The sequence below is a fragment of the Osmerus eperlanus genome, chromosome 7 (assembly GCF_963692335.1).
Source record: "Osmerus eperlanus chromosome 7, fOsmEpe2.1, whole genome shotgun sequence".
NCBI classification, from domain to species: Eukaryota; Metazoa; Chordata; class Actinopteri; order Osmeriformes; family Osmeridae; genus Osmerus; species Osmerus eperlanus.
In genome coordinates, this window is record NC_085024.1 from 7,918,193 (window position 1) to 7,934,980 (window position 16,788).

A 16,788-nucleotide genomic window follows, 5' to 3' on the forward strand; every position below is an offset into this window, starting at 1 on the left:
TGGTGTACTACTACTAGCAGCATCATACATGTACATTTAAGCAAATCAAGACTTGCATGTACAGTAAGTAATGTCACATTAAAGAATGTATGTAAAGTTTAAATTCAAGCTTGTGTGGTGCGTCGCTGGCTTCAGTGCCACAGCCTAAACTTTATGTCAAAACTAACTTTCTCATTTCTGGCGCTTTCAAACAATCCCCTCACTCAGTGAAGTTTGGCTAGCCACCGCAACTAGCTTGCTCGTAGCAAACTTCTTTTGAATGATCCATTTCTCCCTAAATAGATGTCAAGCTTATTTACGTTTTGGGGGGCATATTTTCAGTTAGCAGATGGTACTGTTTGAATCGCGATTCCATCTGAAATACTGCCGGTGACAACGTTGTTACAGTAACTTGTTTCAAAGGGGGTTCGTTTGTTTCAAAGGGGGTTCTTGAGTAGGCTAAATGCTTGAAAATATCACTAGATGGGAAAAAACTTAAGGGGACGGACCCACCTGCAACCGACGCAAGCGAGCACACCCTTCAATTTCCCCAGAAATTGTACCCTCTCTAGTTATTATTGGTGGCCAAGCAGCGAAGCTGCGAGGCACCTATTGTAATTAGGATTCCTCCATGAGGAGGAAACATTATTATTGTAGGTTTTATTATTATTCTAGTACCATGGGAGTCAATGGCAGCCCCTAGAACCATACGGTAACTTTTTGTGAAATTTGGGACACTCATTAAGGACAGACCCTTCTTTATTCACACCAAGTTTCATGTCTCCCATTAGACCACTCTAGCGCCACCAATGGGTCAAAGTTGGACTTGTTTTTACACACGCAACTTTTGAACCGTATGTCTGATTTTTAAAAAAATGAGGTACAATTGGATTCCCTGGATCAAGACGAGTTCAACACACCCTATGACGTCAATTTCCGGTTATATAGATTTTCCGCCATTTCCGGTTTTATCAAAAACCTTAGAAAGCCTATTCCTCCTACAATTTTTTTCCAATCTTCCCCAGAAGTGGCACACATCATCGTCAGAGCAACCCTCACTCGGGCATTATTTATATATTTGATTTTCAAAACCGTTTGTCCGGTACAGCCAATCAAAATTGGCAACAAAGCAACCAAACAAGAATTTGGGTAAAATCTCAGCAAATCTTTGAGATATCAGCACCAACCTTGGTATATCGGTGGAAGACACTACAACATGTTACCATATGCAAAGGCAACTTCATATCTGAAAAAATGATTGATATAAAGCAAATCGAATTTATCGCTAACGCTAAAATAATGCTTTACACATCCGCCAGTCAAAAACTGATACTCTGATCACAATAACAAGTTCATATGAAGACATTTGAGAATGTTTATTACACAAATCTGAGAAAAAGTTGACTGTAAGATGAAAAGTAGATTTTTAGTGAATATTTGAAACATGCATGCTTGGCTAATTGCTAGGGAGGTTTCAAATGTCACAGCGCCTGTGTCACACCAAGTTTCATGTCTCCCATTAGACCACTCTAGCGCCACCAATGGGTCAAAGTTGGACTTGTTTTTACACACGCAACTTTTGAACCGTATGTCCGATTGTCAAAAATGAGGTACCGTTGGATTCCTTGGATCAGCCGAGTTCAACGCCACACCATGGCGTCAATTTCCGGTTGTATAGATTTTCCGGTTTTAGCAAAAACCTTTGAAAGCCTGCTCCTCCTACAATTTTTGTCACATCTTCTTCAAAATTACCAGATATGCTCTTCAGACCAAGCCTCACAAAAGATATGGTAAAGCATTTTGATCCCCACAACCGTTTGTCCGTGACAGCCAATCAAATTCAGCAGAAAAGCCACCAAACAGGAAGTGAAGTCATATCTCAGTAGTTCTTTGAGGCAGTGTCACCAAATTCGTTATGCCTACTCGGAACCTTATTCTGAGGATGTCCACCAAAAATGTTGTCATGTGACTAAAAGGGGGCGTGGCCGGAAGCATAAACTTGTTTTGGCTAATAACTGTTGAAGTTTTTACCTTAATAAAGTCGTTTCTTTGTCTCTTGATCCCAAGCCTGACCATCGATATTATTTCATAACAACCGAATTGACGCGGCCGCCATTTTGGATTTTATGGAAAAGTGTAAAAACCTTTTGCACGCCCCAAAAAGGCCAATTTTTTACCTGTTCTGAAGATTCTGGCATCAGACTGCTTTTATTTTTGCTGCAGATGGAAAAAGTCATGTTAGTGTTTATTTTAGTTTTCAAGATTATCATTTCAATCTTGTATCACATCCAGTGCTTATCCAGATCCAACGTCCGGCACCTCCGACGTTGGATCCGGAACCTTTTTTATTGGATCTGGCACCTCCTGTGTCACTAAGAAAAATTATTTGCCTAAATGAAAAAAATAAATTACTGTGTAGTGTTCAATGTTGTTATCTGTCTTGTTAGTCTTTATTCCCCATTGAAGTTCCACAAAAATCTTGTGTTTGCATTTTCGATGCATTTTGAGGTGAATCTTCAGGGTAAGACAGAGGGGGAGGCACTTCAAGTGACACTTGCGCTTGTTCTGGTTGAGAGGGCTAGCTGTTAGCCTCGTTTCGTTTGGATAATTGCAGGGGTAGAGTGGGGAGAAGTTTTATACATTGATCTAGCCTCTTAATTTTGCTCTCAAAGTGCACTAGATTGATGCGTTTAAAATTTGAGAAATTTTCCTGCGGGGGAGCATGCCCCCGGACCCCCCTAGAGCAGTGGTTCCCAAAGTGGGGGTCGCGAGATGATTTCCAGAAATCAAGGAACATTTTAAAACAATTAGAAATAGCATATTTTAGCCAAAATGTTAACAAGTTAAAAAATGTAGTTCAATTAATGCATGCAAATAAAAAAGCCATCAGCCTTTTGATTTTCTATTCACTGTAAGTACGGCAAACCATCTGACATCCGACAAGGAGGACGTACTAGTTGAACTGTCAAGCGACCGAACGTTAAAGGCAGCGTTCTCAGCCAAGACACTGGCTGAGTTTTGGATTTCAGTGGAGAGGGAATACCTTGGCCGCGGGAACTAGGCGGGCTTAGAGTGCTACAGCACCCCGACAGCAAGAGAATTTAAAATAAAATGACTTGAAAATCCACCACCGCGGCACAGCCCGCAGTAGCGGACTGGCCATCGGGAGCACCGGGAGAAGAATAACGATGGAAAACCAGGCTAAGAAACGTAAGGTTGGGGCTGAAAAACTGAGACAAAAATACATCACCTTCAGTAGACAAGGTTTTACCAATTGAAAAAGGCTATGTTTATTTTACACAAAGCTCAAAACCGATTTTGCGTTCAAATAAAGGCCCAAACATTTGTCTCGCTCGCATTGACTATCAAACTCCCGAACTAGCATCACATCAGACACAAAATGTGCATGTATTTTAGCATGCGGCGGTCGCGAGTCACTGGCACCATTATTGTAGGGGTCGTGGGTTGAAATGTTTGGGAACCCCTGCCCTAGAGGGTTGCGGATTCGCCGCATCGTTCTCACCTTACCCCTGACCTGTTTGCATGCCTGCGCAGTGCAATTTTGGGGGAGTTCCATTACCTCCAACCCCATTTTGAGTCGCCGGATCCACCCCCCCTCTACGTTCCGGGACCTCCCACTTTACAAATTAAGCACTGATCACATCCAATCATGTTTTTTCTTGCTAAATGCTATTTTCTTGCTGTCAACCACGTTGGGACATAATATTCATAAGTCATTTATTCTGACCTTGTTTATAAGGATTTCCGCAGTTGTTGTTTCACAATATTGCGCACAGCTCACCAAAACCTCATACAAATTCTGCTTTTCAAAGGATGTACTAAGCTATATGAAGCTATATGAAATTGTTTTGTAATGTATTTGAGATTTGATAGACTGCTGTAACATTTCTAACTAAAACGTCTATCATCACATAGTCCCAAAACACCTCCTGTCCCCCAGAATACCCACCAGGCATCAATATTCTGTCTAAAGTTGGAATGTGGCACATAACATGTGGAGGAAACATTCCTCTTATCCCTCAGCAGACTTTCTCTGCCCTTGGTGTTGCTAATGAACCTGACCTTTGGAATTGAATTAATGTCATCTCTACATTTCCATATGACACAAGACTAGAATTGTCTTCTCTTTACATATGCATTAAACAGTGATGCTTGCAATGTGTGAGATCAATGTTTGAATTCTAGAATTGATCCACACCAAAACAGCTGTGGTCTAACTCCCTAAAGTGAAATGTTTTATAAATGCCAGTAGGGCTGTCAATCATCATAATTAAGTTTTTATTTCAAACATAACTTTCAGTGGTAGTTGTGAATGTCAAGACATATAAAAGCATTCTGCTGACAGTTGTCAAGCCCAAGAAGTTCTATGTATGCCCCCCACAGCCTCATGGCTACCACAAGGGTCCCAGGCACTGATATAGTTCCAGCTAGATCACCATCATTCTGAGAATAAAATCACTGACTGACCTTCGATCACATGAACAACTTACATTTACATTACATTTATGCATTTAGCAGACGCTTTTATCCAAAACGACTTCCAAGAGAGAGCTTTACAAAAGAGCATAGGTCACTGATCATAACAACGAGATAGCCCCAAACATTGCGAACGGCCAAAACATGAAGCATACATTGTGGAAAACCAAATAAGTGCCAAAGGGAAGAACCATAAGAGCATGCAGTTAAACAAGTTACAATTCAACAACATGAAACTCCCCACAAGAGTGCCAGAGTGTACCTGTAGAAAAAACTATCAACAGTAAAATATTTCACAGCGAGTACAATAATTTGAAACCGTTACAACTAACCAACGAGAGCAACAATTCTCTAAATACGAGTCATTGTGATCCTGGAGGAAACTAACATCAGGTCCAGCCAGCATTCCTAAGTGCCGTTGTAGTCCCGGAACAAGTGCGTCTTGAGCCTTTTCTTGAAGGTGGGGAGACAGTCAGTGTCCCTGATGGAGGTGGGGAGTTGATTCCACCATTGGGGGGTCAGACAGGAGAAGAGCTTGGGTTGGGACCGGGCGCTCTTGAGCGGTGGGACCAGACTTGATGTAGTCGGGTGCAGTCCCGTTCACCGCTCGGAAGGTCAGTACCAGAGTTTTGAATCTGATACAGGCCGTGATGGGAAGCCAGTGGAGGGAGATGAGGAGCGGGGTAACATGGGAGCGTCTGGGTAGATTGAAGACCAGACGGGCCGCCGCGTTCTGAATCCTCTGGAGAGGGCGGGTTGCGCATGCTGGGAGACCGGCGAGCAGCGAGTTGCAGTAGTCCAACTTTGAGAGGACAAGTGCTTGGACTAGCAACTGGGTAGAATGCTCAGACAGGTATCTCCTGATCTTCCGGATGTTATAGAGGGTGAATCTACACAACCGGGAGACCGCAGCAATGTGGTCTGTGAGGGAGAGCTCGTCATCCATGGTCACCCTGAGGTTCCTGGCAGAGGATGAAGGGGTCACCGTCCCCAGGGTGATTGAAAGCTTGTGGGAGATGGAGGGTTTGGCCGGGATGATGAGGAGTTCTGTTTTGGCGAGGTTCAGCTGGAGGTGGTGCTCGGTCATCCAGGCGGAGATGTCTGTGAGGCAGACCTCGATCCTAGCTGAGATCCCCGGATCAGTCGGGGGAACGACAGGTACAACTGCGTGTCGTCAGCATAGCAGTGGTAGGAGAAGCCATGGGAGGTGATGATTGGTCCAAGCGAGGTGGTGTAGAGGGAGAAGAGGAGGGGTCCAAGGACGGAGCCCTGTGGGACACCAGTGGAGAGCTGGCAGGGGCCTGACACTTTGCCTCCCCAGGAGACCTGGTAGGATCTTCCCGACAGGTAGGATGAGATCCACTGAAGTGCAGAGCCAGTGATGCCCATCTCAGAAAGTCTGGCCAGCAGGATTTGATGGTTAACCGTATCAAGCGCTACAGAAAGGTCCAGCAGAATGAAGACGGATGACCTTGAAGCCGCTCTGGCAGACTGGAGGGCAGTTTCTGTGCAGTGGCCAGTCTTGAAGCCCGATTGGTTGGGGTCAAGCAGGTTGTTTTGAGAGAGGAAGTTTGACAGTTAGACGGTTAGATACAGCGCGTTCAATTGTTTTAGAAAAGAAGGGTAGTAGTGATACCAGTCTGTAGTTCCGGAGGACGGCTGGGTTAAGGGAGGGTTTTTTGAGTAGAGGGCTAACTCTGGCCTGTTTGAAGGCAGAGGGGAAAGTGCCAGAAGTAAGAGATGAGTTAAGGACATGGAGAAGAAAAGTTCTGATGGAGGGAGAGATAGTTTGAAAGAGAGGGGAGGGGACTGGATCAAGGGGACAGGAGGTGGGGCGATGAGAGAAAATGAGGTCAGAGATCTCTGCCACGGACAGGGGAGAGAAAGAGTTTAGAAATTTAGTTGGGTCAGTCATAGAGGGTGAGTGGGTAGGAAAGGTGGGTTCAGGTAACCGACTGCTAATGTCAGCAACTTTTTTCTCAAAGAAGGAGGAGAAGTTGTCTGCTGTCAGGGTGGTGGGGGAGGTGGGTTAAGAAGGGTGGAGAAGTGGAAAACTTAACCCTGAAGCACTAGTTAATTATGTCCTGATAGCTGTTTGGGGATTTGAGAATACATGAAAGGAAGTGTCTGTAAATACGGATATTGTGCTTGTTAGAACTTAAGTTTGTTAATGTTTTGATGCTTATTAATGTTGTTGTTTCAGGAGTATGCAGAGTTCCAGTACAGACGGAGACACCGGCAAAGGCGACGTGGCGACATGTCCAGCTTGCGCAGTAACACTCCTGAACCAGAAGACCCCAGTGATAGCACTTTAGGTACAAAACATCTGTGTGCTTTCTGCCTTTTGAAAATGATAGAAAAGGGGCAATTTTACTCACATTTCTATTTTATTTTGTAGTTGTCTGTTAATAGTTTATCAAATAAAAATCTGATCAAGAACTATCAAGTTCTTTCTTTTGCCATGGATGAAGTTCCTGCACCTAACTTTTTGCAGTTTGGCCCACTCTTCCGGTTTAAGCTACTTTATTCGTAGTTTTAAAGGGTGTCTTCTCCTCGCTGTTGGTTTCAGCAATGGGGTCCTTTTGTGTCTTCTAACAAATAACCCGCCTTTATTGAGTTGGTGTGAGTTGAATCTCCTGTTACTTGTTTTTTTTCTCCACCATAAGTCGTTTGTGTCAATCTTCAATGACGTTTTCTTTTGAGGCCAATTCTGAGGTGATTGGCTACAGTGCCATGGACCTCAACTCAAGTTTGACATATTGTATGGTAGAAAAGGAACCTAAAACTTTGAGCCTTGAGATTGTCCATGCTTGGCTACAATATTGTGTCAGGCAGTTCTCTGGTTGACTTCAGTGCATAGTAGTACACACAATAGAATAATTATGACCAATGCAAATGTCATCACCAAAGTTTAATTTTTGTATTGATTATAACCATTTTCTGGAAGATTCTTTAAAAAGGTGCAGTAATAAAAAACAGTAATTTTTTGGCCATTAATATGACCTAAAAATAATAGATGTTTGGGTAATTGTGAGGCAAAGTTTCATTCAGTGTGGTTAAGAGCTTTTGACATTCTTTTATCCCCTAGATGGCCAGGACATCGGAGGCAGTAGGAGACAAGGTACCTCCATGGTGAGTTCTCAGATATCTGTTCATATCTTGTCAAGATTTCCTGCTTATGTAACCCCAAGACAGTTTATTTGCTGTCAAACAAAATACATTTTGAGTTTCAACAGTAGTACATGTAAATTGTGAGCCTTGCATTTCTTAAAAAATGTAGAATGGTATATTTGACTGTTCAACTTTCTCTTGGCAGTATTAACTTCCCTCAAAGTTATTCTTCTTTTGTACTTCCTGTACCAGGGTCTGAGCTCATTAGATGAGGATGATCCTAATATCCTATTGGCTATACAGCTGTCACTCCAAGAGTCAGGATTTGCAATGGGAGAGGAGAATCAGGAGTTTTTAGTCAATGAGGCATCACTGGGGGCCATAGGTACATCACTGCCCTCCAGACTGGACTCAACTCCCACCAGTCTGGAGGTGCCTCGGGCGTCACTGAGCAGCTCTGAGCTATTGGAGCTGGGGGACAGTCTGGCGAGGTTGGGCACACTCAGCAGTCACTACGCTGTCACGTCCAGCACCACTGCTGCGAACGCCCAGCAACACTGTGACAATCTCCACAACCTGTTCACCTTTGAGCCTCCGGGCATGATCCTTTCGTCGTCGAGTAACACAGACTCCGCAGGTCATGATCCTGCAGCCAACGCCAACCTGCTTGGCAACATCATGGCTTGGTTCCATGACATGAACCCCCAAAGCATCACACTGGTGCCCTCCTCAGACACAGACCTGGTCCAGACGGCCTGCAGCTCAGACCAAGGCCCTCTCCTCCAGATTCTTAACAGCAAGCCACAAGAGGAACTGGAGGAGCAGGCTAACCAATTTGGCCACTGCCCTCACCAAGTCCCCTCAGAGGAAAAGGAGGCGGAGAGGCCTACCCAGCTAGACCTTGTGGATGTCGAAGCCCTGCCCCTTGCTCTCCCCTACATAGAAGCAGAGCTTGGGGATGACCTCAACATCTCTCACACTGACACCCCAAAATGTGACTCTGCCTCGGACCTCCAGCCCAGCACCAGCTCATCTGAGTGGGAGGAGCAAGTGCACCTAGTCTAATTTGTTTGGCTGGCCGAGATTTCACAGGAAAAACAACTCTCCGAAGGCAAAACCACTGAAAACAATGTAGGCTCATGACAAAGGCTCATGGATTAGGAAAGAGGACTTGCTAGTTGGAAAAACATTCACTGATGTGAACAGTTTTAGCTACAGGTGTGTTTACTCAGTACACCAGACATTTGGAAGCCGATGCTAGGTATATGATGCCACCTCAGTCGAGTTAAGGTTGTCTTTAATGGGAAGGGTGTTACATAAAATGGATGGCCTGAAACGGTTATGAACATGTTGCTTCTTTAAAATGAGTTTTAGATTAGATAAAGACGTGAAACTATATAAAGTACAGGGTCATCGTTTTGTTGACTCAAACATTTTGAAATTGGTTTTATTTTCATTTCAGTTGAAATTAAACTACAGATTGGGATTGCAGACTTTTAGATGTAATTTGACGGTAATTACATCCCTGAACTGAGAACAGTGTAGAAATTACAGCTCTTTTAATACATGGTTCTGCCATTTCAGCAATTGGACAAATTGGCAGGAACCCAAATTAAGTTATATAAAGTACATATTTCTGGTTTCTTAGGCCTATCTTTTATATGCAATGACTGCCTGAAGTCTGGGATACTTCACGATTATCCACCTCCTGTTAGTTTAAAACTGTCATTACTTTACAAGCTATTTATTAAAAAGACCGTGATTTCATCTTGGTTTGCAGTTTATAGGACGTAAATAAAGTTGACAGTTTACACTTTACAATGTGCTGGAGTAGAGAAAAGGCTAAAATATGTCACTGTCCAAAGACTTATGGACTGCACTGAAGTGCATTTAGTACATTTGCAAGTCTGTAATTATTGTTGATGTTTTCCACTGGAGTTAAAGCCTACTGTAAGTGTAGATCCAATCTGAGGGTTTCTCTCCTGTGAAGGATGGCTGCACAGCTGGTTTGTAGATTTACCCCAGTATAAACAAACTTAGTTGGAGTAACACCCACTTCTAAGATCCTTATATGCCTGTGCTTAGTGGCCAAACATTGATTAGCAAAAGCACAGTTAGTTGTTAGCTATCACCAAGTGATTTTTAAAGCAAATTTTGTCCACTTGCCGAGGTGGTTGTCCCTGACCATTATTGTATAACGTATGACCTGATGTTGACAGACAGCCTTGGATGGAGATCCGACTATCTGCTGTCTGGCTGCAAAGCAGGAGAGTGCAGCAGGTAGAATTGCAATCAGATATTTTCTGTGAATGAATCGTTAAACCTAATCACTGTAACCTGTCACTGGTCATTGAAAAATGTACGTTGAGCCTCAATAGGGCTTTCCAACTCCAGGGCTACAGTACATGGACATGACATGTATCGTACCTCAGAAACATGTCAACTTGTCTTGAAACAGTTATTTCTAAGCAATTCATTACAGTGCCTTTATGTCAAACTATTATTATTTATTGCCACATTTTTGAGCGCTTATAGTAGGTTAACAGTGTGGATAAAGACACCTTTAACATCTGTTTGATCAATTTCACTTTAAATTTCACACAAAACAAGTGTCCTAACCTGTCATTTTTGATGATTTTTTAATACACATTTGTAGCCTCCCTGTGTTTCCAGTCTGTTTGTCTAATGCCTTGAAATATAACCCTTTGATTTTACATGATTTAAAGTTTGTATTATGGAACATGTTGGTTTTGAACCACATCTCATCTCCAAATACATATTTTTATTAAAAGTTTTTGTTGTTGAAGTTTTGTTGTTGTAGATACAGCTTTATCTATAGCCAAGCAACTGAAGTACAGAGTTAAGTCTTTATTTGACGAAAGATTGTGTATTGTATTTTCTACTGCAGGAAAACACTATTGCAGTATACATTTTGTCTGGCTACAAAAATTATTTACCCTCCTAACTTTGTAAAGCAGTCCTGCATAAAAGCTTGTATTGAGGAAGGTTAGTTAAGCAAAGCATAATCTGTGTGTTAAAGACTAGTTATTTGAAATCAGAAGTCTGTCACATTAGAAATTAATATTTTTATCAAGATATATTGGAGATTTGATACAAAATATGTTGATTAAATGTCTATAAAGTACAATGTTCAGTATAAAAAATATATGACAGAAAATGTACTTCTTGAGTTGGTCTTTCTCCAACCTCATGTCTGACTGTATTAAAGTAATAGTAATTTTAACTGAAATCACAAAAAGATGATTAAAATGTGTCTGAGAAGCAGTAAGTGCCATATACTGATCTAGTGAACTATGTTGGACTTAAGTAATGTCGAATTGATAAGCTGTGGAGTAATAAATACTATTGTCTCTTTATATAACAGTATGCTCTGCATGAAATAGGGCGTAAAAATACTTGGAATTTGTATTTTCCTTGATATCTAATTTCAAATGCCAAGGCAAAGGACTTCAGAAATAGCAAACATTTTCTAACCCATTACGATTTTGTATTGTACAGCAACTAATCCTTGAATCCTGTTTGCACTTTCATAGTCTATACTTGATACATTCCCTCTTTATATGAAATAATGTTTGATGTGTGGTCAATAAACTGAGTTGAGTTTCACTTTTGTGTTGAATCTCATTTGTGGCAATCAGTAGATGTTTAGATGTTTCTTAGTTAAGAGTGAACAACAAAGTGAAGACATGGTTGTTTCAAGTTGCATGGTTAAAGAGTTGGCTGTTACCATTTCATAGTTTTAGTAAAATTCCACCATACTGAGTATGTCAGAGACAAGACCGATATTTAAGAATTTATTAACATGATTTCTCTCTTTTGTGAAGTTGATTTGTGAAAGGTGCCATATAAATAAAAATACTATCGGGGTATAGCCTACTACTTTTATGAAATAATTTCTTCATAGAACATTGTTGACGTGTTATGAAGAACAATGGCAACGTTGTACTTCTTGACAAGACAAGTCAATACTACATACACTTTGTTAACGAGTCTCAAAAATAAATCATAGTACACAGATATCATAGTTGTGTGTTCACCAACACACAATGACACATCACTGTGAGGTTTTCTTACGGTCTCGACAGAGGATTCTCATCTTGACAGTATTAATCTCTCAAGATTGGGTATGGTATAATCATCAAGCATAACACCAAGATTAATCAGAGTCCTAAACCTAAACTGTCTGGTGCCAGGGGGTCAAATCATATGTCATGAGTGTGATACTGCATTACTCAGAACATATTAATAAAACCTTCATGAGTCATACTGGATCATTTATGTCATATCTACAGACTGTGAATATAGTAAATTGTTAAGCATTTTGACAAACATTGTCGTAATCAGTTTTGAGGAAAGATGCTCTGTCCTCTGTATGGTGGTAGTGTTTTAGTTGAATCTGGTGAGAGAATTCAATGACTCATAAATTGCAGCAACAGGAGGAAGAGTGAGATGATGTCCAGATAGAGGTTGAGGGCAGCAAAGATTACTCCTCTGGAGAGATGCTATATGCATGTTTCCCACCCAGAATAAGCTGAGTATCAATCCCCAAGTAGTAGACCGAGTGAGATGGAAAGAGTAAAAAAGTAAAATGTTAGATGAAACTGACAAAATGACAATGTTACACTGTTTGTCAAAGACTGAGATGACAGGACAATTGACCCTTCAGATATTTTGTGTTACAACCCTAATTTGTGGCAGGTAAGAACATTTTGTAGGTGCTAATGGCTTGGGTGATAAGCTTACTCTAGAAAGTCCCTTTTAATTGATAGTCTCTACTGAATACATTTAAAATGTTCTGCTCTTTTGTCCAGAGTGTGCACCTATTCAGTCTCTTATAACTCAAGTCCTAATCCAAACTAATCCTATTCTTATTTCTCAGAGAAAAAAAACATAACAAAAGACAATAAAGCACTGAGCCCTTTTCTGTGCAGGACTAGTTTAGCATGTTTTCTTGTAAAACTGTTCCTGGAAGCTTCTGTATTGTACTTACAACAGAGAAGACCAAGGTTCCAAGGCAAGCATAGACTATGTAGACATACTGTTAATGAGAAACATAAAGGGATTTAAGACACAACAAATTGATTTCTTAATACAGGTATCTTTTCCAAAGAACAATGTAACCCAGGTTAAAAGCTGATACCTATGCACTTGATTTACACACAATATTTGTATTTGATGTTGGTCTAAAATGGAGTGATGTTTTGACTTAGTTTTGAAAGAAAATAAATAAAAATAATTGTTTTTTATCAATTATTTTTCCAATTGGTTAGCATAGTTTGTAGAACTAATCAGAAACCTTCAATTAAACAAGCAATCAGAAACAGGTCCCTAATAAAACTTGCGTCTTCCTTTTCATACCAAAACGAGGATGAGAGCTAGCCTGGTTCTCCTACGTACTTCTGCTCAATTTTCATTTTGCTTCTGTACTAGGTCTGGGATTTCGTCATATTAGTCGGATTTTTCTAATCAACTTTTTACTGGTCCAATCAGCGAACAGAGCGAGAACGATGACGTTGATGTCGTGCACTAGTTTAAGTTGTAGTTCAGTAATGGCGGCGGAGAAATATGCGAGCAAAGCCATTCGGCCAGTTGTGGCAACGCTGCCGAATATCCAAAAGTTAAAGCCGGAGCAAGTACAATCTTTGCTGAGTTTTGTTGGTGGCCATGATGTTGTGGCTCTCCTCCCCACGGGGTTCGGGAAATGTTTGATTTTCCAGCCAGCTCCGTTAGTGGTGAAGGAGTTGGCTAAGGTGAACGCTAGTGATTGGTTATGGCAGATCCAGAGTGGCTCTGGGCAGATCCAATAGTTTTACACTTCAACAGAGTACCCGCATTCAAGGAAGTTAAAGATCCTGTAAAGCAAATTCCATGATTTGCTTCTCAGTACATTACATGTGAAATGAGATCCTGAAAGCATGTGCGTCAGTAGTCTGAAGGTTGCCAGTTCGATTCCCGGCCGTGCAAAAGGACGTTGTGTCCTTGGGCAAGGCACTTCACCCTACTTGCCTCGGGGGGAATGTCCCTGTACCTACTGTAAGTCGCTCTGGATAAGAGCGTCTGCTAAATGACCAAAAAAAAACTTTGTTTCACTGAAATGTGCAGTTAGACCGTTGAACAGTTTCTCTTCCGTTTTCAGCTCAGGTTTTATATAGGCGTAGCCAAAACCCGACCGATCTACGTCACAGCAACCTATCTACGTCAGATCACAGACGGTTGCATTCTGTTACTCAGCTGGTACGATGCAAAGACAAAGTAATTAATACATAAAACACTCAGAGACTGCAGGCTAGGTTGCCATAGCTATGCTATGCTACATAGCTACTGTCACACGTGGCAGAGCACAAGATCATATACTTAGTATTGATGTGACCAGTTAGTACTGAGTATATGTCAAACTTATAATATATTCTTGCTTTTGTTTTATAATTATTCATTGTAAATAGGAGCTTGAACACAAGTTCTGACCTTTCCCACGTAGGTCAGTTTTTTTTGTCGAGTTCGAGTTGATCCTGGATTGGATGTTCGATGGCAAGCTACAACCCAATGGAAAAGACCTAAACAGCTAATTGAATGCAGAAAGATTGAAACCTCGGATCTTAAAGACCTTGTTGCTATACAACTAGTCCATTCTGCGGTGTGGTAGGATGTGCATACCAGTCCAAGGTGTTCTTCAGGATCATCAAGTAGTTCTGAGATTTGTGTGTTAGCTACATTGGGCCTCATTCACCAAATGTTCTTACGAACAAATCTGTTCTTAAACCCCACTTACGCAGTTTTCCCGATGATTCTGGCATTCACCAATGTTTTCTTATTTGGGATTTGTTCTTAAGTAATGTAGCAACCCAGGGGACTTGAAGGCCCGATTCACAATGAAAATAGGACTCAGAGCGGGCTCACCTCCCCTAATTTAAGTCTATGGACCCGCCTTCGGTGCCGGATTGGCTGGTCTGATTCCCCTGGTTTGCTACAGTAAGAACAGAATTTACGCACACTCAAGAGCACTCTTACACACAATTGAGAGCTGACATGTTTGCACAAAATAAGTAGGAGTTGTTATACCGTTTTCATCCGTTCTAATTTAAAATTGAATATTTCTCTCCTTTATCATTTTGCAACTCATTATTTTACACGTAATTATATGTTTGTCTTAATAAATACACACTACACTTACACTTTTGCTCATTTGTAAAGCACTTTGAAATGCCATTGTGTATGAATTGTGCTAGGCCTACATAAATAAACCTTCAATTCAGGGCACTACATTGCAACCGAAATGGTTGCATTTGCGACCTTTTGAAATGCCATTGCGACCATCATTTTTAATGGGTCGCAAATGTATCAGTGATTATTTTTGTGCTTACCTTAGGTGTTAGGCAATATGCTATGATTTGTTATGAGCATTTATTAAAACAGTAATGTGTATTTTAAGAATCCGTTTTATAACGTACTCTGAGCATTCAACACATCAAGTTGGCCTCAGCCCGGCGACCCCCCCCCCCCCCCGCCCCCTCCCGGAATGGTGTAGCCTAACGTTGATCTTTTTTTTTTTTTTTACTCTCGTCAAGACGCACGCAGCAATCGCATATATATTCAAAGCTGACGTGTTAAAATTAAGCAGACAATTGATTCCTTTTTAAGAAGGGACGTTCAAGTGTAACCGAACCATCACTTGATGTCAATTCGCCATGTCAAACGGAGCCTGTGACTGAGAATGATGAAGCTGAGAAGGATTCATCAGGGAAAACACGTGGGAAAAACGTTTCATAAGTAGGCCTAGTATTGCCATGACAATACTGACGGCGGCGGCAATGCCTGTGGTTAAGGTACCAAGATGGAGCAATGAGGACTAAACTGGTCCAAGTTTAGTCCTTTTCGCTCCCATGAGAGCACGAGGTGCTGATGAGTGTTTTGTTGTTTGCTATAATAATGTCAAGAAATAAATGGAGTCACTCACAGGTTTAAGTGCAGGCATTAATTTTTTTTAAGTGTTCTTTCATTTCTATAAGTGTCTGGGAGATGGTGGTCAGTGTTGAGGCTATCTGTGCAAGTGCTTGGCCTATTCTCTCTTGGTTGTCCAGGACCGCATCGGTGATCAAACGTGGAGAAGTTGAAACGGATCTGGGGGATGTGGATGTGCTGGTGGAAGCTTCAGGTTCAGCTACAGAGGGTGGTTGCTGTTGCCTTAGCAGGAATTCATCTGTACATAAATGAAATAACTGACTGTGTTTGAAGATGTTGAGGAGAACACTTCACATACAAAAATACACATTAGTGTTTTGAATGAATCTTCCAACTTGTATCAATTCTGGAAAAACAAACAGCTTACCTTCCAATTCTGAGATAGGAGATGGTCTCACAGGGGTAGGCAACCCTGGTCCTCGAGAGCCTCTGTCCTGCATGTTTTAGATGTTTCCCTGCTCCAACACACCTGTTTCAAATGAATGGGTCGTTATCAAGCTCTGTAGAAGCCGGGTAATGACCATTCATTAGAATCAGGTGTGTTGGAGCAGGGAAACATCTAAAGAATGCAGGACAGCGGCTCTCGAGGACCAGGGTTGCCTACCCCCGGTAGGAGATGAAACCGCCGACACAGGGCCCAGGTCTGTATCTAAATCCTTGGCCGATGGCACATACGTGAGGGCTGTCTGTCCAACTAAGGCCCCAATGCGCTGGTCCAGCTCAGATAGCTCTGGCCCAGCCTTCCCCCCTCCAGTGGCCAGCATCTGTCTTGTATGTTTTTAGATCAAACCATTTCTTTTTCACTTGTGAAAAACTTTTCATATTGGGATTCATCATTCCAAGACCGCAAATGTAACAAATGTAAGAAATAACTTAGGAAAGATATTGGTGAATAAGGCCCATTGTTCTTTGGATCATTGAAACTGTAATTAATTTATTTTTTAATTTGCTTTGGTTACCCCGGTAACATTTAATAATGGAAACAAGAGTGACTAAGTTAAAGCAAGTTACGAGTTAATAGTTTTACAGCCTAAGGCCTTGCAGTTTGTGTTGTCTCCCCTGTTGTGTTTGCCCCTCCCTCTCGTTCTCCTCCCTGTTGCTCTCCGCAGGTGTCTGTCCGCGACTGGCCGGGATCGGCGTGCTCGCTCCGGTTTCCGCCCAATCATGTAGCCCTCCGTCTGCCCCGCTGCCTTTTAAAAGCTGGAACTGGTGCATTTTGAA

The 16,788-nt window shown here is 41.7% G+C and overlaps 1 protein-coding gene across 3 annotated transcripts in view; it reads left to right on the plus strand.

The window, feature by feature from the left end:
- The window catches only part of LOC134022947 (ankyrin repeat and IBR domain-containing protein 1-like), a 78,762-nt gene extending 67,548 nt beyond the window's left edge, over window positions 1-11,214 (plus strand). For all 3 annotated transcript variants that reach the window (XM_062464698.1, XM_062464697.1, XM_062464699.1), the window contains 3 exons: window positions 6,680-6,791; window positions 7,565-7,608; window positions 7,840-11,214. In XM_062464698.1, coding sequence (XP_062320682.1) covers window positions 6,680-6,791; window positions 7,565-7,608; window positions 7,840-8,652 — 969 coding nt within the window. In that variant the 3' untranslated portion in view covers window positions 8,653-11,214. The remainder of the gene's footprint in view (window positions 1-6,679; window positions 6,792-7,564; window positions 7,609-7,839) is intronic.
- The last annotated feature ends 5,574 nt before the right edge of the window (window positions 11,215-16,788 follow it).